Source organism: Varroa jacobsoni, unplaced genomic scaffold, assembly GCF_002532875.2.
Source record: "Varroa jacobsoni isolate VJ856 unplaced genomic scaffold, vjacob_1.0 scaffold_66, whole genome shotgun sequence".
Lineage (NCBI taxonomy): Eukaryota > Metazoa > Arthropoda > Arachnida > Mesostigmata > Varroidae > Varroa > Varroa jacobsoni.
The window spans coordinates 398,757-423,672 of NW_019212968.1; the positions used below are offsets into that span (position 1 = coordinate 398,757).

The following is a 24,916-nucleotide window of genomic DNA, read 5'->3' on the forward strand; positions in this document are numbered from 1 at the left end:
ATATATATGGTTGATTGGGTTTAGGTTCTATTGTCTTGGATATGGATCTTTTGATATCTGCATTTCATCAATAACCTTAATCTTATAATCGACTCCGATAAAATAAACGACCTTACTTACATCTTACTGTAACATCTACTTAACATGCTGTCAAAATAACCCACGGTTTAGCTTAAATCTTACACGTAAACTCATATATATTTAGGAGCATAGTTCATTGAAGATTTATGTGTACGCTTTCACTGAATTATGACATTTGCTAGACTATAGTCTAGTTCCTAAAACATGCTATTGCAGTTAATATTTGTTGATATGCATAAGAACTATCTCACATATTGCCCTGATTGAATGCAATCTATTTAAGGCACAAGAAAATGCGTTAGGTCAATGGATAAACCAATTGTTGGCAGGAAGGCAAACAAAGCTGAAAGTAGTTAATATGAAGAAATGCCGTCAACTTGCCTTGTTGCGACCTCGAACACTGAGATCATCTTTGTAGGTGAGAAAGACTCGAAAATTGGCGTCATTTTTAAAAATCATGTGCGATGCGAGTCTCTGCAGAAACATTTCGTGCATGGCAACAGTCTTTTTAAACGTAGCCAGATATTCGGCTTCAAGTTCAGCTTTCATTTTTGCGAATTCGTCCTGAGATAATATCCAGAAATTTAAATACACCACTAAGTTAGTTTTACTAGGTGACATTTTCATTTACCTATTGAATATTGATGAAACGATTAGACGCCTAAGGCACAGTTGGCAGTATAGCGGGCACCATCCATTCCACCATAGCTACTGTTAGAAATAGGTGGTAGAGAAAACCACACGTTACCTTTAGTAAGTTCATTCCGCGAAATTCAACTTAGTATTAGATTAACTCAGATTAATTACCTTATCACTACGTTTGAACAATATTTATGGTTGCATGACTGCTCGAGTAGATACAAATGTTCTGAAATAATTACTGTGCCATTGCGTTAATAAGTACAGATCATTTGCAGCATGGGTCATATGGATAAATGTTCCTAGAACATTACTAGAACGACAGCTTTCATGTTACTAGAACGACGATGCCTCTTCTGTGAGCAACTTCTATCGTCTTCATAGCTTAGTCACTTCATAAATTACTTTCACGGATCACTGAAAATTAATCTACTTCACTTTTTTTTTTAATACATAAAACGTTTTAATATTTAATATATATTAAACAAACCATCAGATGTTAACTCTACGCATAAACTTTGCTGAGTCTAATTTTACTTATCTTATTTTACTTAGGTAAGTTTAATACTAAACTTACCTTGGTCATGGTCCCCTCGCCTTCACCTAGCTTTTGCAGCTTTTCCCGAGATGCATCAAAATCTGGCCGCGGGGGTGGCGGGGGAATCTGTAAGTGAATTAAGTCTTGCTCTTTTAACTTGTATTTTTCAATTATAAAATAAAACCTACGTTGTTAAAAAATTATGTGTAGAACAATTGTAGTGCAACTGTATTTACATGCATTAAAATATAGAAGCTAAAAAACTTCTAAATTTTCATGTATATAAGTGTTGCAATTCAGGAGACATATGAATAAACTATTATCATATTGGAATTATTGGCTGTTGTGATACAGTATATCGATATATTTGATTGTTATGCATTTTTACATAAACTGTATTGTGTATATACATATACTCTTAAGACAGTATATTTGAAACAACGTAGCCATACAGTAAGGTTATATATAAATTAACCCATCAATGTTATTAACTAACTAGTGCCTTTTGTATCCTTAGAAAGACTTACAATGTATCCTGCATAGGCAGGGTGTTCCTCAATAGCTGTATGCAGCCACAAAAATTCCTCGTGTTCCCGGACAACAGAATATTCGGAACCCGCGCCGCCCATCTCTTCCAGAGTAGTTCTTGTGTGGACAGTAAATTTTACCTGGAATGCGATTATTAAATTAAACAATAGATCGGACCAATTTAAATAAACGAAAAAAGTTATTTATTTATTTATAATCGTGATAAAGGTTTTGCCTGTTGATGATGAACCTCGCATAGCTAAAACGAGTTACTACATTTCCGCTGCATCATTAGACTTCCAAATAAACGCATCATCCCAGTTAGAGAGCCTACTTTGAAAAGACATTTCAGATCATCGAATATTAAAATATCATACATGTTTAGAAATTCTTTACTTCATGCCCTGGTAGTTCGTACAGTCTCATATAGTTCTAAAAATATTCAGCCTCCAAGACTGTAAAGTTAAAACCGAACCTTAATGGCTTTTGTATAGATGTTGAGAGCCTATTGCTGCTTGCCTGTTCGACTGAAATCGCATATCCTATTTTGTAGTATTATACTTATAATATTTATATACATAATAATAAAACATTTTACGCACTTACTCCTCTAATTTTAAAAACATTCAAAATAAACCAGGTTTGTAGTAAATCCAAAAGCTGTTTATATGGAACTGTTATTAAAAACGCTGAAAACCAAGGTAAGGGCTAACCGATATGACAAAACCTGTTGCTGAGCAGGCCGTTAAGTAGAGAACAATACAAATAGATTATCTGTCATAGTATCGTCGGAAGCCTTTCCATTTCAACTGTAATCAGCCATTGTCGCGTACACTATGATGACTAAAATGGACAAAATTTTATTAACACCGTACAACAGCTATGTAATACTTATAATCACGCGTAGTAGTGAGTTGTTTTAAATATATTCACCAGATTTATGATTTGTAACAACGATTGAATTTCCAACCACCGAGGCAAAAAACTGTATGAGTGCAAGCTCTTATATTTTTAGAACGTCGATTAACGAACTGCGCGACTCCCGTGACCTTCGAAAGTTTTCATGATTGGGAAAGTTTAAATATATATATTTAAATAGATCCTTTCCTTACTCTCTAAAACAATAAGTAACGTGATTGAAATTGCGCGCATTTTTTGCTAATGTGTTCACTATAATTAAAGGCTGCGTAACCTTTAGTATGCGTAACTTAGTTAGATTAATAATAAGTTATGCATACTAACGCTTCTCAAGTATTCTATATAACGCCAACCTTCAGCTGCTTGTCAATCCTACTTGGTGTATTGATGATAATTCCTCTGCCATGTCTTAAATTATTAGATGAATGGAGCCGAAGCGAAATCTGAGTAACGCTGTCAATCTACTATTAATTATTATATGTAAATATTAGGCTACTACTGAAGATTACCAGTTTGGTTGCCGATGTGTACTTCGTTGTTGCTTATTCTTACCTTGTCTCTCTCGGAGAGGGCATCTGAGATATCAACGTTGAGCTCATTGTCTGACTCAACTTGGACCGGGGCTGAATCCTAGAATTATCAGGTCGGATTACAATATATTAAGTGTATAAAAATGTTACGACCCAATCATTATTTTTTGATATTTTTAGCCATTTCTCGTTTGTTAACATGTCTTCAGAGTCACCTCGAGATCCTGCCTTTACTAAGGGCAAGTGAAATGGGTTTTGTCAGGCTAATCTGGGCTTTCTTTCGCATCCCTGTGAAATGGCATGCAAGCATACAAACAGTTGTCAACCTCAATAATAGCTCCTCATGATCTGTACTTTTTTTTCCTGATTTTCCTTACTTTCCTGGTTATTAACTTGCGGTAGCAATTTTTACCAACGTTGAAATCTAAACTAACGTAACTGCAGGATTTTTACTTTACGGTAATTAGCTACTTAAATCACACCGCTGCCCCACACAATGCTTAATTGTGCTTCATAAATTCATAAATAGAAAATTAAAAATAAAAATTCATAAATAAAAATACTGTCACAATAGTAACCTATACCTTTTTCCAGAATGCAGAATAATTAAAAGTTTGACGCCGAATTTTTCCAATCATAATATGTTTTCTGAGTACTCATTACACATATTTGAATGATGATGGTAAGGTATAGTACAGCATAAAAACAGTACTAGTGCGTCAAACGTTATTCTCTGATACTATATGTTGGTCCCGATCTTTTTGCTTAGTTTTAGACATGTGTTTTCAAGTAATCTGTGAAGCACAGAGCTTACCTCTGATGTCACTATAAAACCTACGGCCAGATATAAAAACAGGCGATAAACAGTAAGCATTCACTTCGTGATGAGTGCACCCTATAACTGCCCAAAAACGACCCAACGTTGAAATGTAGGAATTATCTACATATAACCGTTGGTGGTACTTGTACTAAGCAAAACTCTGCAAGCTAGAACTCAAATAAGAAGTTTGCTGGCAAGATATAATTACAATGACACAGCTTCCACTGTCTCATTACAGTCATTGTCACGGAACAAGCTCTCTCTTTTTCTTTCAGTCCTACCCCCACAGGCACTTTTGGGAGGTCAGGTTATAAGGTTCCTTGATGAATAGAACCGATACTCAATTGCTGTTATGTGGAAAGCGGTTTTACGGCTGGATCTCTGGCATCACTGGCAATAGAGTATAATAGTACTTTTGCAAATAATGAATGTTGCGACAAGCATATATGTAGAGATTTTTTAAGTCTTGTTGTTACGCAAAACAGCCATTATCCGTTGGATGGGCGGTCATCATAATGAGAGTTGGTAAAATATATTAATATTTATTTTTGTTTCAACACGCACTGAGAATCCCGTTGCTTTTGGCAGATTATTTTTTTACATTAATATCAAAGTTTGCCTAGGTAACATAAGTTGCTAACACGGTATGATCATATAACGGTTGACTGTACTTAGATGAGTAATCGTGCGTATCAATCAAAAGTGATCTATGAAGGGGCTAAACATGTCACTTCTAGTGTTGCGGCACGCCATGTTTTAGTAATATGTAGCTCATACAATGGTATTCAGAGCACTGGATGACGTTTAACGGCCAGGTTGCGATAAATTAAATCAACTTACTTGGCTATTGCGGGTATTAACTTCAGAGTCTTCTTGAAAGGCCAACATTATGTCGTTTGATTTCACACTTAACCAATTAGTAATGCGGATAATAAGCAGAACACAAGCAAGACCTCGATCTTGCAAGCTCTACACTGTGATGCGACCTGTTTGGGTATCACACAAAGATGATTTGGCGTCCTTTGTATATGTACTTTGAAGCTAGATCTTTTTTGCGCCCCTTTACTTCCTTCTAACGGTTCGCACTTTCAATATATTCTAAAAGCCGCTACAGCATAAGTTAAAGTTAAATTCTGACAACACGAAGAGAGTTCAAGAGGCAAACAGTGTAGTGCTGTCCCCCCCCCATAGATGCGAACGCTCCAGCCATCATTTACGCGCTGTTTTGTTGATCTCGCTCACTGCTGAAAAACAAATTGGATTAACTTTAAATTCGCATAAAGACAATCACACACACTCACATAAGTGTACTGTACGCACTAATTAATAACCGCCTGCTTTGAGGATTGTTTTTTATCATTTGTTATTTGCAATATGCTTAATATCGCCGCTAGATATCAGACAATCAGTTTTTGCTAGAAATATATATAAAAAAAAAAGTGCCATGTAACCTATGTAGCAGTGGCTAGCGTATAACTACATTTTTGCTAATTTTCACAACCTAGAAACTTCTATTTAAATAAAAAAAAAATTCTGCGTCTACAGTAGGTACCTGTCGTCTTACCGATATAATAAGGACCAATAGCAGCGACCGAGATGACAAAGTTAATTGTGAAAAGATGTACTAGTTAACACGACTCCTATCTGCGGCGTTTGACTAAACGGCAACCTTCGAACAGGTAGATTAGCTCGTTTAATTTATGAAACAATCCGTCGTTCATTTGGAAATGGCTACAGTTTGCACCGTTACACAAAAGTACATAGGTATCGACCTAGATTAGCCGCTATTGTTTTTTTAATAATTTGTTTTCAGCACCAGTCGGATTGCTCTTTATCAGAGAAAGACAAAGTGCATTCACCGCCCAATCTAACCTGTTTCTTAGATTGAAAAACGTATCCCTATCAATTAATTGAAGCTTTGGCGTAATATTTATAATGGACTGACCAATGATAGTCCACTTTGGTTTTTTACCGTACCCTTCTAACGTTATGTGTTTAGGTTAATCAAAGTAGCAACGGTTCTATTGAGATCTGCTGCCACCTGCTGTTATTCACCTCGTTTTTACTAAATGTCTATGGAAGACGTCGGAAAGAAGCATCCCATTAGTTGGATCGAGATAAGTACATCCGGTCAAACATTATGCCCCTGCTATGAACGAGCGTCTTTTTTGTCTACCGCTTCTCAACAATGATGTTGACAACGATATGTATGTATAATAATCATACAGGCAATGCACTATGACATAACTAATTACGATCGCATTGGATCCATACTTAGATAGTTATATACATAAATTGTTCGGGCTATTTCCAACAGCAGTGCCTGTCGATCCGTCCGTCCGACCGGAGGAGCCCCGAAACTAAGGACAGTAAATAGACAGCTGACGATAATGTACCGAATGGCGATCCTCTAATTGACCAATCGCATTTGCCTGGCTATATTGCTCTCGCTCGTGACAACTACACACTTACTCTACACTGCTGCAGCTGCCGTTGGAACTTTGTTTGTCTCACGGGCCTTATGGTCCTACTGACTCGTTTCTCTCGACCTGTAATCCTCACCCGCACCGCAGTTGCCTGTCAACGAATACAATACTTCCCAATAAAATTCACCTCTGAGCGTTAGGCAACCCCGTTAGATCTATCTTGACATATTCACTTGCTTATCTACCGTTCCCTAAAGCTAATTAACTAGTCCTATTGTTTTCTTTTTACTCTGAGACAATATCGCAGCTGCCACCGATGCAACGAATACTAATATCCCAATGCTTCCACGAACAGAACGTTTCTTTGTTTACTCACAGAGATGAGATTTTTTACAGTCTGGTGCCTAACCTTAGGTTGCTTGCTTGAAAGGAAGGTTGAACTTTTGATGTCCGCATTCAACGTTTACTGTTACACAGCGTCGATCTCCTCAGTTGTTTGTTCTACGTCTCCGATGAGGTGCTACTTTTGAAGCTGCCTATAAGCAAACAATTGTTGTTGTTCCTTACTGCTGAAAGCTGATCAAGACTCTCGTATTGGTGGCAATGGCGGTATCATCGTTGCCCACCGGCAGCCCCATACGCATGATTAGTTCGAAAGATTGCAACAACGAGCAGTTGGCGCTGGTTACTGCACAAGAAGCACACCGCTGTTGTTGTCGACAACATCTTATTGTCATTTGAGGAGCGCTCGATTTGAAAGGCTGCCCAATGTCGTCTGCTTCCGAATGGGCCGTTCACTATGAGTAGAGCGGTAACTGGTCAAGTCAATCAATAGCACACCATTCGCAGTCTTTGTTTCTATAAAAAAAAAAAGGTTTCGTTTTTTTTTTGCATATATCGTAAGTGCCTAGTTCTTTTCTATCTGAAATTAAAATTGCTTCTACGCTAAGATAACGTACAAATCGAAGGTATCGTACGATACTTTCCCATTGTGAAACATTTGTTGTGATTTTTTTTCTTCATCAATCACTAAAGGCATAAGCGAGTTTTCCTCAGGACGACCCCTAAACTTTTAAAGTTATAGAACTTGTTTGTTTTGTCTATAAAAAAAATTTTAGAGAACGTTCTTTTTTGCACTCCATCCCTTGCAACGTCCTCTTGTTCTGGGAACTGACCCTAATCCTAACTGGTTTGAATCGGAATTTGCTCCTTCACTTAAATTCATTCAGTATCTTTATTAAGAATTCGCTAATTTTCATTAGTCTGGTATAGCTTTTTTTTAACGTAAAATGACGACTGCAGATTTCTTATCTATTGGTTGTAGTCCGCCTGGTGTGTCTGCTTGCCATTTCCTGCCTGCGTCATATTTTTCTTCAGTTATCATCAAATTCATTGGAAAATCATCATCATCGTTGTCGTCGTCGTCGCCTATCTTATATTACTTTTGCTAACGCTCATGCTTTTTAAGGTTGAAAATTAAACAGTTCAACGAAAATTATTTGATACAAACAAAATGATATTTATGCTAATCCTTTCTGTAATAGACCTTAATGCTCCAGCTTTTGTACCTGAAATTGCCCAGCACAATATTCTAACAATCTATCGAAAAAGAAATAGGTAGGTATTGTAATAACATTCACCGATGTTTAGCTTCGTAAAGCTACTTTAAAAGCTTATGTTGGGTAATGATAACAATATTATTTACTAAATCTATTAACAGGTTTCTAAATGAGGCGGAAAATAACAGCTGAGCCGCCCAAATGGCGCCCTAACCATTTCCGAGCTAAAGAGCATCCAAAGGGACCGACATCTTTCTCTCTTCCATTTTGCCCGTTTCCGTTCTTCAATCGGAAGGAACCTCCTCCGATCATCAGCTTTTGTTTGCGGGCTATATTTGCGGAGCGCTCTCGCCCTTTACTTCTAGACGTGCCTGTCTGCCTGCCTGCCTCCTGCTGTTGATCATTTTGGTTCGGTGACACAACACATGGGGGCACTTGGAGGCGATCTAGCGACGATAGCAGTAACTAACATTAGCCGCTGTATGGAGCACATTGTTGACCTTCGTATAAATCTCCAGGCCTACGTATCGCTCCTCTTGACGGTATTTCACTGTTTCGCTTTTTCTCTGGAAGCTCCTCGGATCTGTCCGCAGACAACAGCACCGATTCGACCAGGCTTTCAGTCGGAGCCGTGTTCTTTCTTTCTGTGGGATGATGTGCCCTCTGTGTTGCTGTAAAAACTGCTGCGTTTTCTTTCTTCTCCTCGCCGTCACCGTGTATAACTGTGGTACGAACGAACGAACGAACGAGTGAAGCTGCTAGCAAGTGGCCTGGCCCCCCGTCGTCGTCGTCGTCGTCGTCTTGGATGTTGTTGTTGTTGTTGTTGCTGTCGTTGTCGTCACCGTCGTTGTTGTTCTGGTGCTGTCGCCGTAATGGGAATCACAATACGCTTTTGTTTCGTCAGGTGAATGTAGTTGCTTAACGAATCAAAAGACTGCCACTGAAGCGTTGAGTGGTGAACTGACAACACGACGATAGTGAAACGAATAATTCATTGCGTTCTCTCTGTTTTGGACAGACGGCTACGCCGACCGCCGAATACTGATAGGACCTATACCAAGCGCTACCGCCATTACCGCCGCCGCCGCCGCCGTAGATCAACGGAACACACACAGCGCACAAACAGCATTGGACGAGTGTCTGTCCAGCAAGCGACAAAGCACACTGAAGTACAGCTGCTGCTCCTAAATGCAGTCGTTGATTTCGCTAAGCGTTTTTCCGGATATTTTCCCATCACGATCCTATTAGCAGTACGCCTGCAGATAGCTATCAAAAACGAACAAGTAATATTCTGTTTGCTCGTTTTCTAGCTAGCTGCTATCTAATGTGAGACGAACAGTGGAATTACTAGGCAATCAAAAGGTCCGGAGTTATGACTGGTGCTTGTCTGGCTTTCATCAAAGTTTAGCTAGGAAAAGCCCTTGCAGGAAGCTCAGCTAAACAGGAGACCGTGGACATCAAGCGGCGAGTGACAGAAGTGTCTTTGCCGACGCAATAGAAACTATTCACTTGCAGAACCTATATGTATATATTCTCTTCTCTCCATCTTTAGTCTCGTGCAGGTCGCGGTTACTGCAGGGAGGCAACACGAACACAGTGAGAGCGCCCCTCCTTATTAATACGCTAGATGCTTCTGTTTGGGTTTATTAATCCTTTCGTCAGGTTTGCTTTTGACAATCCTGTTCAAAAAGGAGACGCTTGCTATCAAAAACTCTCATTGTAAAGCACAATCTTGATCTGTTAGAGGTCTTTAAATATCTACCAAAGTGTCTTCATTCATCTGTGCGATCTAATCAGAGTGTGAATAGCATTTGGTAGTGGCAGTCGGTCATTATCGAAGTGGGCGGACGTACAGCTTTCAGGGGCTGTTTTAGTGAAACCCATTTAATTAATAAGTGGTTTGCTCAGCTGTTGTATTGTACGAGCTACGTATCAACGGGCCGCACTCGGGTCTCCTCGCAGTACACGGGCTCTGCCATAGTATCTACCAACAGGTAGGAGCTGTCGACTACATATTATCAAAGCTAGCATTACTGAGCTTACCTTTCAATGAAACCTGTACAAATAACTATTTTCAATTAGACAGTGAAAATGTATATCATCGCCCGTTTGCATTTAGGACACTATTTCTCTGGGCTGACATCTACATTATGTCTGCTAATATAGTTTTCTGCTATAGTTCAGTTCCAGCTCCTTTCGAGTTTTTCTGTTTAGCATTTATTAGTGAATTTGAACAAGACCGTTGTAGCTTTCGTTCTGCTGCTGTAACGGTTGCACTGTATTTTAGCGAAGATATTGATTGGCCCCTGATACGTTCCATGTTAAGCTACAAATAAAAAGAGTATTACGCTGTTACAGAAAAGCTATTGAATCAAGTGTTACCTATTTGTGTCAACCAGCAGAAACGTCAGGGTCGAAATTTCAATCGACATTCATTTACGTCCCTATGTGCAAATATTTATGTAAAAATAAAACCTCAATTAATACTTTTTTCAAGTTAATAATCTAGTTCTACTCGAGCAATCTGTGACCAGTTTCTCAGAATACTAGCTATGAGATATTGCCTCTCATATAAAGGTATGACAGAAATGTTAATTTTCAATACAATGATTAACCAAAGTATCATAATATGGAATGAAAGGTAAGTAAACATGTGGGTTTAGTAAAATGTCCAAATCAATGCTTTGCGGCAGCCCTCTTGAGTTATAGCGATCGACTGTTTATGCAGAATTCTTACATAACGTTCATCAATCGAGTCTGTATGGCAGTCAACCGTGACATAGAGCCATAGCAAACGCGCTTCTACAGTATATAATGGGCTATGTCTGTTCGCTTAACAAGACTGAATTTTGCCTAGCACGCCTGCAGCGAGCCCTACACGAGGGGTAAAAGACTCATTCAAGAAAAAATTATAGATCGCTCGCGACCATTCCTGCTAGCGTATATATATGTATACACACGTAGAGCTGCTGGATCAGAGCAAAGTGAACATGTAGTTGGCGCAAAAATGCTGTGAGTTCCTTGGCTCGGTAACTTGTTGTTTTTGTTAATAAACTAATTTAGCAATTACGTGATTCTGCGACCCGGTAAGGCTACGCAAATAAAGAAGCATTTTTTTTATAATACTGCATTTCTTAGGCACCAACTTAGTCCGTCTTGGTCGAAGTTCCATAACTTGAGAATACATTCACTCAGTCGCCCGTAGTTCATCCAGATAAACAAAAATTGCGCTCCTATACAACGCGTGTAACCCGTCGGAGGTAATCGGATAGTAGACTAGACACGGAATCTTACATTCTATTTTTATCTTTTCAAATAATTGTCTATTTATAATATATATATATATATATATATATTATAAATAGACAATGAAGTTGAATGTATCAGTCTACTATAGCGAGTTGGACGCTAGTCTAGGTAGCTGAGTAAGCGTGGAGTTGTAATGTTTGTCTACATTCATTTATTAATCTAAATTGTGATTCATTATGAATATTACCGCAGACTATAGGTACACCCAGTTCGCATTGTATAGGGAAAAATAGATATATTAGCGAATTTAAGCTAGACGATAACAAGGTACCGATACGGCGTGCGGTTTGACACAGCATGGTTCAATAGGACCGCAAAATAGAGTATGAATGGGAAACGCGCATGAAAGCCGTCTGTATATTGAGAAGCAATGTGCAAGTGTAACGGTGACCATTTTATAAATGCGATCTTGCATAATTTAGACGATTTCTCTGTGCATTATTCCAGGTCTACTCGAAAAAATATTTTATAAAGCACTGTACCTGGCTATCTTTTGTAATTCATAGTTCCTCGTCCCTCTGCAAGGAGAGAATGCAACAGGGCGGTAACAACAAAGCATACAATCAGGGAAACATGTCAGGCTCATTTCGTAACCGTTCGAACCAAGGTAAGTAATCCGTCTCTGTCATTAGGCCAATTTTCTTTCTGTTTACTGTTTAGATCGTTTTAACAGTGTTATATACAAGTAGAGTTATTATTACAAACATATAGCTACCTCAATGGTCTCAAACAAGCCTTGGCCTATGTTATAGACATCCTAACGTGACTCTCCATCCTAGACACACACGCTGAAACTACCTCAGGATTCATTAGGTGTTTTGTTGTTTACCATACTGCGTTTAAGTAGTTCGCCACACATGAGCAGACACCTCTAAAACAATGTTATGTAGTAGTTCACTCCGATAAACTGACAACCTGAAGAGGTTATTTCATGTACAAGATTTTTCTCTTGCCTCTCGCGGAACCCATCGGATATTTTGCGTCGTAGCTGAATATATATTCATTTTTAATTTTTTATGTACACGTCTGATTTAATATATATTATTGTTCGTGTAGGAAGATTTTGTAGTGGTAATGTTGATGTGATATTGGAAATTTATTGGTGCCCCTTAGATAGAAAGCGTAGTCTTGTTATCGTGTGATGCATGAAAATGTAAGCGAGCAAACTTCAACGGATGATACATTCACCAACTTTAAGGCTCAAATGGTAACGTGTCACATCACGGTGGCCACGGCGGAGGGAGAAGGAACGACCATCGACATTCGCCAGATAACAACAACACTAGCCACAACAACAACAACAACAACAACAATAACAAGTAGGCGACAAATTTAGTTCTACTTCCAACATTTTCAAGCTTTCGAATTTATAATCATATTTACCAAGAACGACAGAGGTTACTGTGCTTAGTCTGTTGCTAGTAGAATTATTTTTCGCAGTATCTATTGCGCGATGGATTACGTTGTTGATTATTTATTTATTATGACATTTTAGTAGTAGTCGTTCCGTTAAAGAAAAGTAGGTCTGCTCGGTCGTAGCATGGTAATGCTTGCATGGGTGAATTTGGCAGAAATACCTTAAGTGTGTACCGAACGTTTCATGGTACCAGCATTCAGTTACGGGCTGTCGTTGTTACTGAGTTTAACACGGTTCCTTGTTGTTTGTTTGTTTGCTTGTTCGTTCGTTCGTTCGTTCGCAGTGGCGGCGGGCGAAGCGAGCGCTATACACACGGGGGTGGCGGGGGTGGAGGAGGCCGGGAGATGAACGGACGAAATTCGCACGGAGGCGGCCACGGTGGTCACGGCGGTGGCAATTATGGCGGTCGTGGAGCGGTGCTGTCACGAGAACAAACGCGACCTCCTCCAGTGCAATCTTCAACGCAGTTCGATTCTCGCAACCACAAAGAGATTGTTGACTTCTTCCAACACAATTTCGATATCATTAAAGATCAAACGCTAAGCGGCTCCGGACACAAATCTAATAGCACTCGAAAGGCGGTATACTATCAACCTCCGCAAGGAACGGCGCGTCCGCCAGCAGTCGCTAGCGAAGCCGGCTTATATTAGCGATCGTTCGACTTATGCACCAATTATCATCAAGTGACAAAGAATATGTACACAACATGAATCGGTCACTCTATACAGAGAGAGAATTGCGAAATACTGGCTATTTTACTTTACTCCTCCTGCTGTTAAAAGCCAATCAATGAAAAGCCCTTAACACTAATCGTCTACGTAGATAGGAAAAAGCAAGCGTCACTAGATAACCAGTGGTTCCATCTTAACCTATCGATCTACCAATGTAATGATGTACTCTGCGGTTTATGTTGTACTAATTTGGATTGCGGCTATTTTGAGCTGCCAGCTGAGCGAGCTCATCATAGTCAGTAATGGATGATGATAACGGTAGGTCTCGCTCCGTGAGGACCGTGTACAGTATTTATTACGACCTATACACGTTCATACTGCTATGAGACCTGGCATGCATGCGCACAGCAGCCACTCGTTGTCAGGCGCATCAATTGGTGATGCAGTAGCGGTATGTGACATAGATACAACCTAGGTAGAAGAATACGATGTGTGACTCTTATCAGTAAAACAACAAAATCAGACCGATGTTTATAACCGAAGTCATCACATTACAGAACGAAGACAACCTGACGATAATCGGTTGTAATGAGTAATAAAATGGTGTGGAAAGTAATGGACGGGAATGAAGACGAACTTTTATACAGCTCATTGATGCACCACTATGGTAATGGCCTTTTACTGACGCATTTAAGTTTATAGACACTCGAGACTCACTGCATACCGTTTGTTGACAGGTACCATTGAACACAAGGACAAGTAGTTAGAATATACGATATATGAGGACCCGAATGAAAAAAGGCATCGTTTCAACAACTAGGACCTTTTATTTTGCAAGTTTGCTGTTGACGATACTGCTACTGATGATGACGTTGTGCGATTTAATGCATATCGCGATTTGATAATTTGGTAGGAAGATCAATACTCTCCGGTGTGTTTTTGTTGATGTACTTGTTCATCCACATGATTTTCCTTTACCTTTTATTTTGCCTGATTTCGGCTAAGTGAATTCTCCTTGCTATAGGACATTTCTGAATATCCATCAGTAAGAAAGGTGGCAAGTACTCGTCTATGGTGAGCCTACAATTCGCTGTTACCCATCCTTTCGCTCGTGAATCTCACAATAGTATTAGATCCCGATGCGCGACTAGGTATTTCTGCTTCTGATTGCGTAACAACGAAGAAAAAAAGTCACGGCATTCTGTCATACTGTCACTGCTATAATTAAATGAATTCGCCCAGTTGATGATATTCATACGGTCGTCAGGAGCGCAGTGCTCGAGCAATAAAAAGGCTATTGAAACAAATTCGAATGCACAATATAACAACGGTACCTATGAGTGTATGATTCATAACTGATCATTGTAGTATTCAGGCATATCGTTATGCTTATGACCTACATCGACCCTTCTGGAAAGATTTAGCGAGTCTGACAAAAACTGCCAAAGAAAAATACCGAAAACAGTTTACGAACATTCGAGGAAGATCAAACGGTTCTGCATTTCTGGTCTAAGTAGATCCCGTGATGATTTGCTGCCTCGAGAATAGGATACGGATGATGAAGGACAGCGCGCAGTTGTGGATTGAGTGTTAACACATTTATCACTTCGTTCAAGTTCATGCATTACCCGATCGCTGCCAAATCAGTGGATAATCGCTGCCAACGAAAAAAAAGCCTGATTGGCGTTATGGATTTCCCTAATACTGTGATCATCATCGCTTTCCGATGCATAATTCCGAAAAGGTCACAGCTTAGGGTTCTCGCTGTGAAGATAATTTTTCGAAAAAATTCTATTCAAACATTTCTGCTCGTTTTTATCCTTTCTGCGTTGTCGTACAATATGAACATTACGCGTCATGTTAGTATTGCTGACGCCTCATCAATGAATACCGACTGCGGTTGAACGAATGGTGTGTCCTGTGACTGCTAAGGAAAACAGAATGCAAAAAATCATTCGAGTTTCACTTATTGTTTATCATTATTATAGTTAATTAAAGCTATTATATGAGTGATGATATGATTTATCCATTTCTCAAAACGGACTACGATGGTGACACAAATGTCGAAAGTGATACCACGCCTACGCATCTAACATCTACGGTCTATTATTTTGTGTAACTAATATTAGTACGAGGTACTGACGACAAGAGTGAAGATCCCAGTGTCGTTTTTACAATGTGCGCCTAAATGCGCGGTGTGTATAATAGCCTATGTCAAGAGACAGACGAAAGATTAGAAACTTCGAATGGAACATACAAAACATTTATAAGTTAACTTTATCATACTACTGCTACTGCTGATACTTATGTGCTGCACGAAAATATACCGAACATGTATGAAGGGTTCTACCTATTCAAGAAAGTGTATGTAAGTTGGAGTACATTGGACATAACCGATACCTAGAAATCTACCCAAGCCAGCAAATTAATGTGTGATTAGCTAAAGATGTCTCCATACCAATTACTAGCGATTTACTTATCTTGAAATATATGAATGTATGTATATGCAAGCCGTTGTGTGTAAAACTATGTAAAATGATATATATTTTCATAGTATTTGATCTAAGTGCTTACACTTGTTCAAAAGAAGACCTTCCGGTGTTGTAACTATACTGTATAGGTGATATAAATTGATGCTAAGTTTAGATTATTGAATATGCGGATCATATCATGATTACAATGATCATATTTACTAGATAGTTGTTTTAAAAAAGCTTTGTTTCTTCGAACCTTCGGTAGAGTGAAAATCAATAACCAACTGTACTCACGCCCCGACAAGCCCGTGTATACATGCGTCGGGATGTCCTTAGTTGTTATTACAACTCCAAACCTTAAAATGATGATAATGGTCTGGAGTGAACGTGCAAAAAGGCATCACGAAATTCAATGAATGTTACATAACTTACATGAATTTTTCGATTGGACAGTGCATCTGCTAGATTTTATCTTGTACTATAGAGATGTTTTCTGTTGAATGTTATATTGATATATTTGATTTGACGTTGTCTTTTTTTGTTCAGTAGTATTTTTGATCTCGTTTTTATTACTTCGTCTTCGAGTAAAACTATGCAGAATAGGGTTTAATTTTTAAAGCATACTGCGGAAATTTCGTAAGCGAAAAGTCGGCATAACGACAAATTATACTGCCGAAAATTTCGAATGTTTTTGACACACATAGATGCGATATTGCGATTTACCATCTTTGTTCTTCAATTCCGATTCAGCCGCTTTTAAAAGCTCTTGCTAGTTACCAGTTTAAGCGAAAAACTAATTTTGCCTGAACTAATATATTTCCCACAGCCTTCGGAATCAAGGGTGTTGAGAGGGCCTCGGCTTGATTAAACCTGACCCGTGTATTCTACCTTAAATTTACTAACTTCCAACTTTCGGATTTTTTTTGCAACGAACGTTTTAGGTACAGAATGTAAAATAGTTTTAGTGATTCATTCCAAAAACATTTTGCATCTCTAAATGCTGCTGCTGCTACTACTACGAGATAATGGGGCTTTTGTAGATCAAAATGAATCAGTAGTCATTATGATTATTAGTAGGTCAGTTGTGCCGTCTATAGTATTTACAATGTAGCAAATACTAGACAACTGTATCTACCATATATGACCTACTTCAACAAAGCAACAAGGAAACAAAGATTGGTGACCTGCTTTGATATATTCACGCCACGGTCATGTACACGTCTGCGAGTGAGTGACTGACTAATTACTGGACTAGATAAATGAATGGATAATAGAAATCAAATAGTCATGCATGTTCTTACTTTTCTAGTCTCCATTCAATATTGAACTTGATTTATGTGGGCCTTTTTGGAGCGGCCCTTCTGTAACGCTGTGTAAATAAATATACGATTAATAAACACACACACAAACATATATATATACGAAACAATGGACACAAACAGCATACTCCTTGCAGATTGCTCCTGCAGTAGCGGTTTATACGTCAACATCATAACGTACTAAACTATATCGTCGAGAGTATAATTATTACAAACGTGCTCGGCGATGTTATTGTCAGTGGGCCTGAAATGCATTTGATCGCTGCACCCTTTCACTCTCGTCTCGTTTAGTACATGATAAAAAATAATCTCATTCATGTTTATCTTTTACTACGATCATGAAATATACCATTATAACTCGATAGTAGTATTTGATGTAACCAGCTGCGCACCCGTTATCAGTGGCGCTCCTCAAAGTTCGTCTTTTCCTTAGCATTTTCGTACAGCCTGTGGAAGGCTCACGTAGAATCCCCTATTCCACTTTAGATTTTCATTCATTCGCTTTAACAAACAACAAAAAAGTACGACCATCACCACTACTGCTATTGAATATGAAGGACCTTTAACAAGTGAAGTGCTAACAGTATACAAAAGTGCAATGTGTTTACGTGTTACTATTACATACATATCCCGTTGCCATATTTTATTAGCTGTGTGGGTGTGTACGTACCGTGCCGTTTCGCTCTCTGGTTAAAGAAAAGCTATAAACAATGAGGGTACGAACCGATAATGAGCGGCCTGTGTGCGGAGCAATCTTGTGTGCGTGCGGCTGTTTGTATATCTGTCTGCCTGTGTGTCTTCTTTTTTTTTTTTCTTTGTAAATTCTGCTGTGTGCTTGTGTGGCACGTTCGTGCGGTAGATTCTGTGAGTTCTGCCGTGGGCAGTGTGCACGAGTCGCCATCACCATCCACCTAGGTGCGTAACCGACGCCTAGTTGAATTCTCTCATCCATCCGTAGTAGCATACTTCATCACAAACGGTGTACTCTTAGAGACTGATGGAGCGGAAGTTAGCACCACTCCATAATTTACTATTCGTACTTGTAGCTCGTGATCTAAACTGGACAATACATCTACGACGCGTTCAATACAAATGCGTCATGCGCGTACCTTTTTGAAAACACTACGTAATAATAAAGGAAAGAAACAAATTTAGTTATAATACTACGCAAAACAGCTAATTTTTTGTCACATCTCTGTCTAGTTAGTAAAACGGCAGTAAATAGAGAAATGGCAATGAGCGGCTATACCGTGGGGCACGTGTGTACCTGCCCTTTAACATGCAGAAACAACTCTTTCATCAATCAATCAATGGGATCAACTTAGGCCATATTAAATCTGTTTGTTTCTGAAGTCATTTGGCAAAAATGCTATTTCTCCTTGATATATGACCTACGAAATTGCATTGTTTTTTTTTGAGTATTTGGATGTCTTTCACTAAATGAGGACACCACATTTCACAACAACATAATCAGGCTCAGTATAAATTCGCTTTTCGGAGCAATACTGTTTTTTAATTTAAACGAAGTAAATTGCCTATGACGTTTTGCCCTTTGAATGATAACACATTTTTCCGCTGTCGCGAAGTCTAGGTCTATGAAGTCTCGAAAGAGAGTTTCTGTATAGTGAAACGCGAACATTGTTTGAGAAGAAAGCGTCGAGATTTTGAGAACAAATAATAATAATCGATAAGAAAAATGTCTGACGAGCACGATAGATGACAGAAGGCTTCTAGCTAGTAACTATTGTCATTGTGTTTAGTGCAACTTAAGCGCCAGTGTGAAAAAAAGAATTGTTTGCTTTTATTTACTAGTCTTGTTTGCTTAATGCGCACTTTCCATCGTCGCATTTAATGGCTAACAGAACTTGTGTACCTCAAACGTAAGGGATCAACCTGGACTACCTGGAAGGCGGATGACGTGTCCGCTAGACCATTGAACAGGCATTTGAAAGCAACGCAACCGTGCGTTTCCGTCGAGTTCAATTGGATTCACTCATTGTTATAAAATCAGTTTTTCATAAGGAGGGTAACTAAGGTGTTTTTTGTATACACTAAACTTCGAAGTTAAGTTAACAACAGTAACCGTTCGCTGCATTTCACACGACGTAATATTTTTTCCCAAACGGTTTCTATTAAATAGGTCTTTGGAAAAAGTCTATAGTTAGACATACGTCATGTCTCAAACATGTGAATATCTACACTTTGACCTTCTATTTAAGAATTGTGGCAGCTATTATTAAGATAGTGTGAGTTAGTCGGGTAAAGGTTGTGTTCATTCTGGATAAGAATGCCGGCTGCGGTTTATTGATTAGGTCATATGATTTTTATGGGCATTATGTATCGAAAGCATTACTTGACGAGTTTTGGCCGTCACCCGTTCTTGTTTTAAACCACTGGCCGGGTCTGGCATTGCTCATCGATGCGCAATTTGCATAGATAGCTTTTTAAAGATCAACACCTTGCTTAGCTTTAACGGTAAGTCGTGATCAACGGATACGACACAACACCTATATTCATCTCCAGTTTCCGTAAAACAAACACCTTACAACGCGTCTCGATTGAGCCAGGTTTTTTAACCCAAGGCTTCCTAGGCTCTTTTCTAAAGAAGTGTTTCTAGCCGAACACTATTATGGCTTCCAGCGTCTATGCTTCGACGATTTTTGTTTTCATGATAAGAATCGTACTGCTACTAGTCGAGACTTCATTCGGGATAGAAGTTTGACCATTCTAACAGAATGGTCAGTACCCATTTTAGCAAAGTGGGTACTTCAATATACGTTCCCTAAAACCACCTTTGAGTTCGTTTCGCCCGATTTCGAGGCTACTGTTGTGTAAAAAAACATGATCTTTGTGAACCATTTTTGTCCCCTTCTAAGGAGAAAAAAGAAATCAGAAAATTGTAGACGTACAATTATCGATCCTACGCTCAAACTCCAGCTTTGATGGGTTAATCTACATAGATTAGAGTTTAACCGACACCGCACCTTATCACTGGCCCAATCGGCCACAAACCAGTACGTTTGATAGGGCGTCCGGTACCTATAATCTTATATATCATCTTTTTTTTGCAGGTCAGTGATCCTTTAATACCGAGAAACAGCTCCAAGGTACGAGTACCGAAGTTTAGGTAGTCATTAACTGAGGTGTTCATCTTAACCAGTCAAACTCCGCATAAACAGCAATTATTATTAAGTTATTTACCAGTTGTATACGTTGAGCGGTATGAAAAATGGTGTACACATTTACAACAGTGTATCATGCTTTACATCTACAGCATGCACAAGAGCTTTCCTCTAGTATCAATAATCACAGGTTGATCCACTGGTTGGTATGGCAAATGCGATGACTTAAAGAGGTATATAGTTTTTACTGTTCACTAATGATGGCTATAGTTCAACTGATTCCCTTTTATTGCACGGGAAAAAAGCCTAATTATAACAGAGCACATGTGTTATAATAATTACCGTCGCATAGTTACCATATAACGTTAAAGGTCATACGTAATAAAAGTGACACATCGATCGCTATTGATTTCAAAGAACAGTTTGCCGTAAGCAAACGGAACAACTAAGTAATATTTTTGTCTTTTTGGCTGTGTTTGAAAGCTCGAGACATCCGGTATCCGCTCTCCGTTTCCCTCATCGGCCGTTCTTGCGGATTCTCCGCTGGCAACGCCTACTTTTGCTCACTGTTCGGCTGGTGGAGGGCCTGTAAACTCTCTCCTGATAGGGCCGTTTCTAGTAAATCCGTAACTGCCAAAACATCTGAATTTTCTTTTAAAACAGTGCTTCTTTTTTGAATTTTATTAGATTTTTGGGTTCGAATCGTAGATAGAGCCCGCATCGGAGCTTTCGATGGGTGTTCGTCAATGTTTGAATGGTGCCCATGCCCAGACAATCTGAGTCTCCATGTGAGTGTGTGTGTGTGTGTGTGTGTGTCTATGTATGTGTGAGTGACCTTCATCGCACATTTCCATAAGCTCTTGTTTTCCTAGTGATCACTGATATTTTAGTTTGCAATTTATTGATGTCTAAGCTGATTCAAAGCTAATCATGCCAATGCCTCAGGCTTTTTTTATTATTAATAGATGAGCAGAAAAAGATTGTCAACAACACGGTCAAGGGCAAAAGTCGAACTACATGGGGCCATATATTTAAAAGATACTTACTCTTTACGTAAACGTATCCACTCAAGCAAGCAGATAAATGATAGAAACACTTTCGGCTCGATCAGTAGCTTCGTTTTGTGACGATTTGACATAGCGGGAATGTAATCTTCCCTCCGATCGATGCAAAAAAACAAACGGCAATATTAATCAACCCTGGTCCTCAATGATAGCTATAAACTCTCAGTTCGCACAAAATAATTGTAAAGATTCGAGTAACAGTCATTAAAAATTGTAACGTAATTTTAGGCGTGATTAAAACATAATTATTCAAGGGAACTAAAAACGAGCAAATAGGGTGGCTGGTTCTTTATTTGTTAATATTTTGCAATGACTCGCAAATACGGAGGTAAATGTTTAGTTAAAAAAATCCGTTTTTTTTTCCATAGCTGACTCGTAGCTGTCCCTTCAACGAACAACCTTGGCACTACACTGAACACCGTTAAAAATCTAAAGGAAGAGGTTTGTTAGAATCTGATTGTTTGCGGACTACATTGAAATTCTTAAGCGATCATTATAAAAAAAGCCAATGATTAATACTGTAAATTTTTTAGAAAACATAATAAGGAATTTTCACTCTTATCCTTAATGAGGTAGCTACTGGCCAAAATGGACGATCTGTCACCGAATAGTCATTGTATACTCAGTCTGAATAACTGTCAAGGTCAGAAAAATTGGCCCGTCAGCGATTTGACCTATCATTTCCTTTCGGAGATCCTTTTCGAGAAACGAAGGTTGTTTTTCATTTCTAACCTAAAATCGGTCTTCATGCCTTACACCACATGAAAAGTAAGAAGGCAAGACGCAGCATAATAAATAAAGAAACGCTCCGGAGAAAGATAACGTTGTCGAGTATAAGTAACTTGTCGTTTTCTCTATTCGAATCGGTTAAAATCTGCTTAATTAACATAATTTCATACACAATGTATAGTAGTAAGGAAGACGTTATGCTGTAGTGCCCGCACCAGTTAATGAATACTCGTATACTAACAATGAAATATTAATACCTTCTAGAATGGCGTCAAAAAAATCCATATGAGAAACATTTAAGCAGGTGTGAGTGTACAGGTAGCATGTAAAAAATCATTTTTGTTATGGTTATAGGAAACTACGAGCAAGTCACACTAATAAAAACAATTAAATAATATGGACCTCGTATTTTAAAAATGCCCGTGTAGTTTAGCTAAGAATAAACAAGGTCCTAGCTAGCGCATGGGATTCTAACTGTATGAAAAGAAATCGTTTGGGGGCTTTTTTGTGGAATATTGCATACCTGTGTATTGCATAGCTTCGCCTCTCGTACATTCGACCGATGACTAACATCATTGTTTACTATAAACGAAAGACTATTATTGTATTAGAAATAAATAAACTTTTCGGCTGATGGTTCAGTTTATATAGATAAAGAAGGCTGTCTGATAGCGCAGTGGGCCTCCTAACGGTTGGTACATGCAGTGGTCTAGAACATACTTCCTTTTGTGTTTGAAGCCATTTTTCTAAAGTTATGTCTAATAGCTTAAGTGCCAGACATATAACAGGAAAACATAGATAGAGACCGTGTAGTTGTGGACACATGCTTAATTGGTACTTGAGGTTGTAGGCAATGAACCGGCAGGCATCGATTTGTCTCACCTAGACTCGTTGCACTCTTGACTTACATCTACTTGTAAGGACTAATCTGTACTAGTTTCGAAATATGCAAATCTGAGACAGATTGAAGTCTAAAACCATTTCATAATTTATGTTATAGTACGACCTAACGATGCTCTTTCTTCTATCGTTCCGTTGATCTAAAGGCATACCACAGATTTTATCCGCAAAGAAAATGGACATTTTGCTTTCATTTTTGTTTTCAAGTCCTTGAATTGGCCAGCTTCTTCAGGCTGATGTCCAAATCGATATAATGTTGATAGAGCTGTTAAATACCCATAATAGTTAAACAATAGGTTTATCCTGGATATTTTCAATTATCAGATACTTTGTATTGTTATTGTTTGAAACTCTTTTCCTATAAATAACATATTTATCGTAAAGCATTTTAAAATAATCACACTAAAAACTTGAGAACGAGACAGAATGGCACCGTATTTCTAAAGTTGTCACTGATTTGTCTATTATATGATTATGCCGTGTAAATAGTTTCTCTCTGGTTGAATTATGATAAGTAATTTGTTACTTATAGTTCAACGAAAGAGTACCGCTCTGAGAAGTGCCAGTACTGCGTTTTTTTACAATGGTGAACTTTATAGAATTAATGCAGATCAGTAATTTCAGAGAAGTTTGCTCTTCGATAACTATATAATATGCAGCGACTTTTTGCATATGTAGAAAGAGCGTAAGGTTTGACTCAAAATGCAACATAAGTCATGCTTGTAGTATTCATAAGCTGTTTGCCGAACGCAAACGCCTTTTGTGCTTACCGCATCGACAGTTTTGTCTTGCTTGACCGCGTGGATTTGGCAATCCACCAACAATTTATGAAGAGAAAACAAAGTCAACAAAATTATGTATGACGAGAATCGAAAAACCCCTCAAAAATTAAACTCATCAAAGACAAGAGACGACTTGGTTCAACTAAAAACAAGTACACGTGCAAATCAGGACCAATCACCACAGAATTCTAATCCTATCGAGGATGCTTGGTCGGAAGGTCCCGCGAACCGTCTTCATGGAGGCAAAGGTAAGTCAGAACTAAAACAACTCAACAGATAAAAATACTTTGAACCGGTGATATTAGGTCACCTAACTGTTCAGCGACGACTGAAAGTCTGGTTTCAGGTGTCGTGTCCTGGTGGGCCCGCACCTTTCTTTTCCTATTCGCCAGTGTCTTTCATTTCACATGAAATAATTATATATTGCGTCTTTAATACCACGGCGGTATTTCAGCAGGTGAACAGGTCGATGAACTTCATGATGATTGCCGTACACAAGAGCATGTAAATTCCCTGCATTATAGCTACCTTGTTGCGCTTATCGCGTTGCCCTGTTGCGTCAGTCCCGTTATCCTTGTGTTGAAATACTGAAGTAACATGGCTGCTTGCTGGTACGATTGACGAATTACTCACTGCCGGTTGTCGAGTATCCTATCGCAGATAACACATTGCCCTATAGTACATATATTGCGCTTTTTTTTTAAATAATAACGATGTTAAATGATTATCATATAAGAAGAGAAAACCTTTTTTTATTATTATTATTATTATGCTTTTTTTTATTATCCTGTTTTCTAGGGCCTGACTTCAACATTTCGTTGCAATTGTCCAGTCAAAACGCGTTCCTTTTTCCAACTTAAAACCTACTATTAATCTAACCGTTATTAGGTCGACGCTGTTATTCAATGGTTGGGTACAGTCAGCCTAACTTATATCAGTTAAGATTAATAAATACGCCTGTATTGAGTAAAGGGGGCATTCCGTAATCACTATTACATTAGTTTGATACATCAAATGTATTATTCGTACTGATAATTTTTTTATGGATATATTCCCATTAGACTATTATATATATATATATATATAATAT

At 38.6% G+C, this 24,916-nt stretch overlaps 2 protein-coding genes and 2 long non-coding RNA genes across 13 annotated transcripts in view; 2 read left to right on the plus strand and 2 right to left on the minus strand.

The window, feature by feature from the left end:
• The window catches only part of LOC111262035 (sorting nexin-32), a 12,992-nt gene extending 5,748 nt beyond the window's left edge, over positions 1-7,244 (minus strand). The window contains exons 1-7 of one of the 8 annotated variants that reach the window (XM_022836028.2): positions 6,890-7,244; positions 6,527-6,603; positions 4,895-5,298; positions 3,257-3,334; positions 1,786-1,926; positions 1,298-1,384; positions 463-645 (exon numbers count right to left, since the gene is read on the minus strand). In XM_022836028.2, coding sequence (XP_022691763.1) covers positions 463-645; positions 1,298-1,384; positions 1,786-1,926; positions 3,257-3,334; positions 4,895-4,942 — 537 coding nt within the window. In that variant the 5' untranslated portion in view covers positions 4,943-5,298; positions 6,527-6,603; positions 6,890-7,244. Of the gene's footprint in view, positions 1-462; positions 646-1,297; positions 1,385-1,785; positions 1,927-3,256; positions 3,335-4,894; positions 5,299-5,618; positions 5,870-6,526; positions 6,632-6,856 lie in introns of those variants that run through there. The other 7 variants (XM_022836023.2, XM_022836008.2, XM_022836015.2 and 4 more) reach the window with 7 other exon arrangements.
• A 451-nt stretch (positions 7,245-7,695) lies between these two features.
• On the plus strand, positions 7,696-16,431 carry LOC111262067 (uncharacterized). Of its 2 annotated transcripts, XM_022836045.1 has the most exons (5): positions 7,696-8,943; positions 9,058-10,033; positions 11,796-11,955; positions 12,547-12,667; positions 13,049-16,431. In XM_022836045.1, the coding sequence occupies exons 3-5, from the start codon at positions 11,880-11,882 to the stop codon at positions 13,413-13,415; spliced, it is 564 nt and encodes a 187-aa protein (XP_022691780.1). In that variant the 5' UTR covers positions 7,696-8,943; positions 9,058-10,033; positions 11,796-11,879; the 3' UTR covers positions 13,416-16,431. The 2 variants fall into 2 exon arrangements, with proteins under 2 accessions (XP_022691780.1, XP_022691789.1); XM_022836054.1 differs by having other exon boundaries at positions 7,696-10,033; positions 11,855-11,955.
• A 797-nt stretch (positions 16,432-17,228) lies between these two features.
• LOC147753963 (uncharacterized) lies at positions 17,229-22,730 on the minus strand. Of its 2 annotated transcripts, XR_015311835.1 has the most exons (3): positions 22,668-22,730; positions 21,398-21,503; positions 17,229-20,951 (listed from the first exon to the last, which is right to left on the minus strand). It is a non-coding gene; the product is annotated as an uncharacterized LOC147753963 (long non-coding RNA). The 2 variants fall into 2 exon arrangements; XR_015311833.1 differs by having other exon boundaries at positions 17,229-21,503.
• Positions 22,731-23,551: 821 nt separating this feature from the next.
• The window catches only part of LOC147753964 (uncharacterized), a 3,668-nt gene continuing 2,303 nt past the window's right edge, over positions 23,552-24,916 (plus strand). Inside the window, exon 1 of the long non-coding RNA XR_015311838.1 lies at positions 23,552-24,074. This is a non-coding gene — a long non-coding RNA (uncharacterized LOC147753964). The remainder of the gene's footprint in view (positions 24,075-24,916) is intronic.

Bases quoted from the DNA above. Each gene is read 5' to 3' on its own strand.
- LOC111262067 (XM_022836054.1), top strand. From the start codon at position 11,880: ATGCAACAGGGCGGTAACAACAAAGCATACAATCAGGGAAACATGTCA. The intron at 11,956-12,546 runs GTAAGTAATCCG...ACCAACTTTAAG, and splicing joins TCGTAACCGTTCGAACCAAG to GCTCAAATGGTAACGTGTCA. The intron at 12,668-13,048 runs GTAGGCGACAAA...GTTCGTTCGCAG, and splicing joins AACAACAACAACAATAACAA to TGGCGGCGGGCGAAGCGAGC.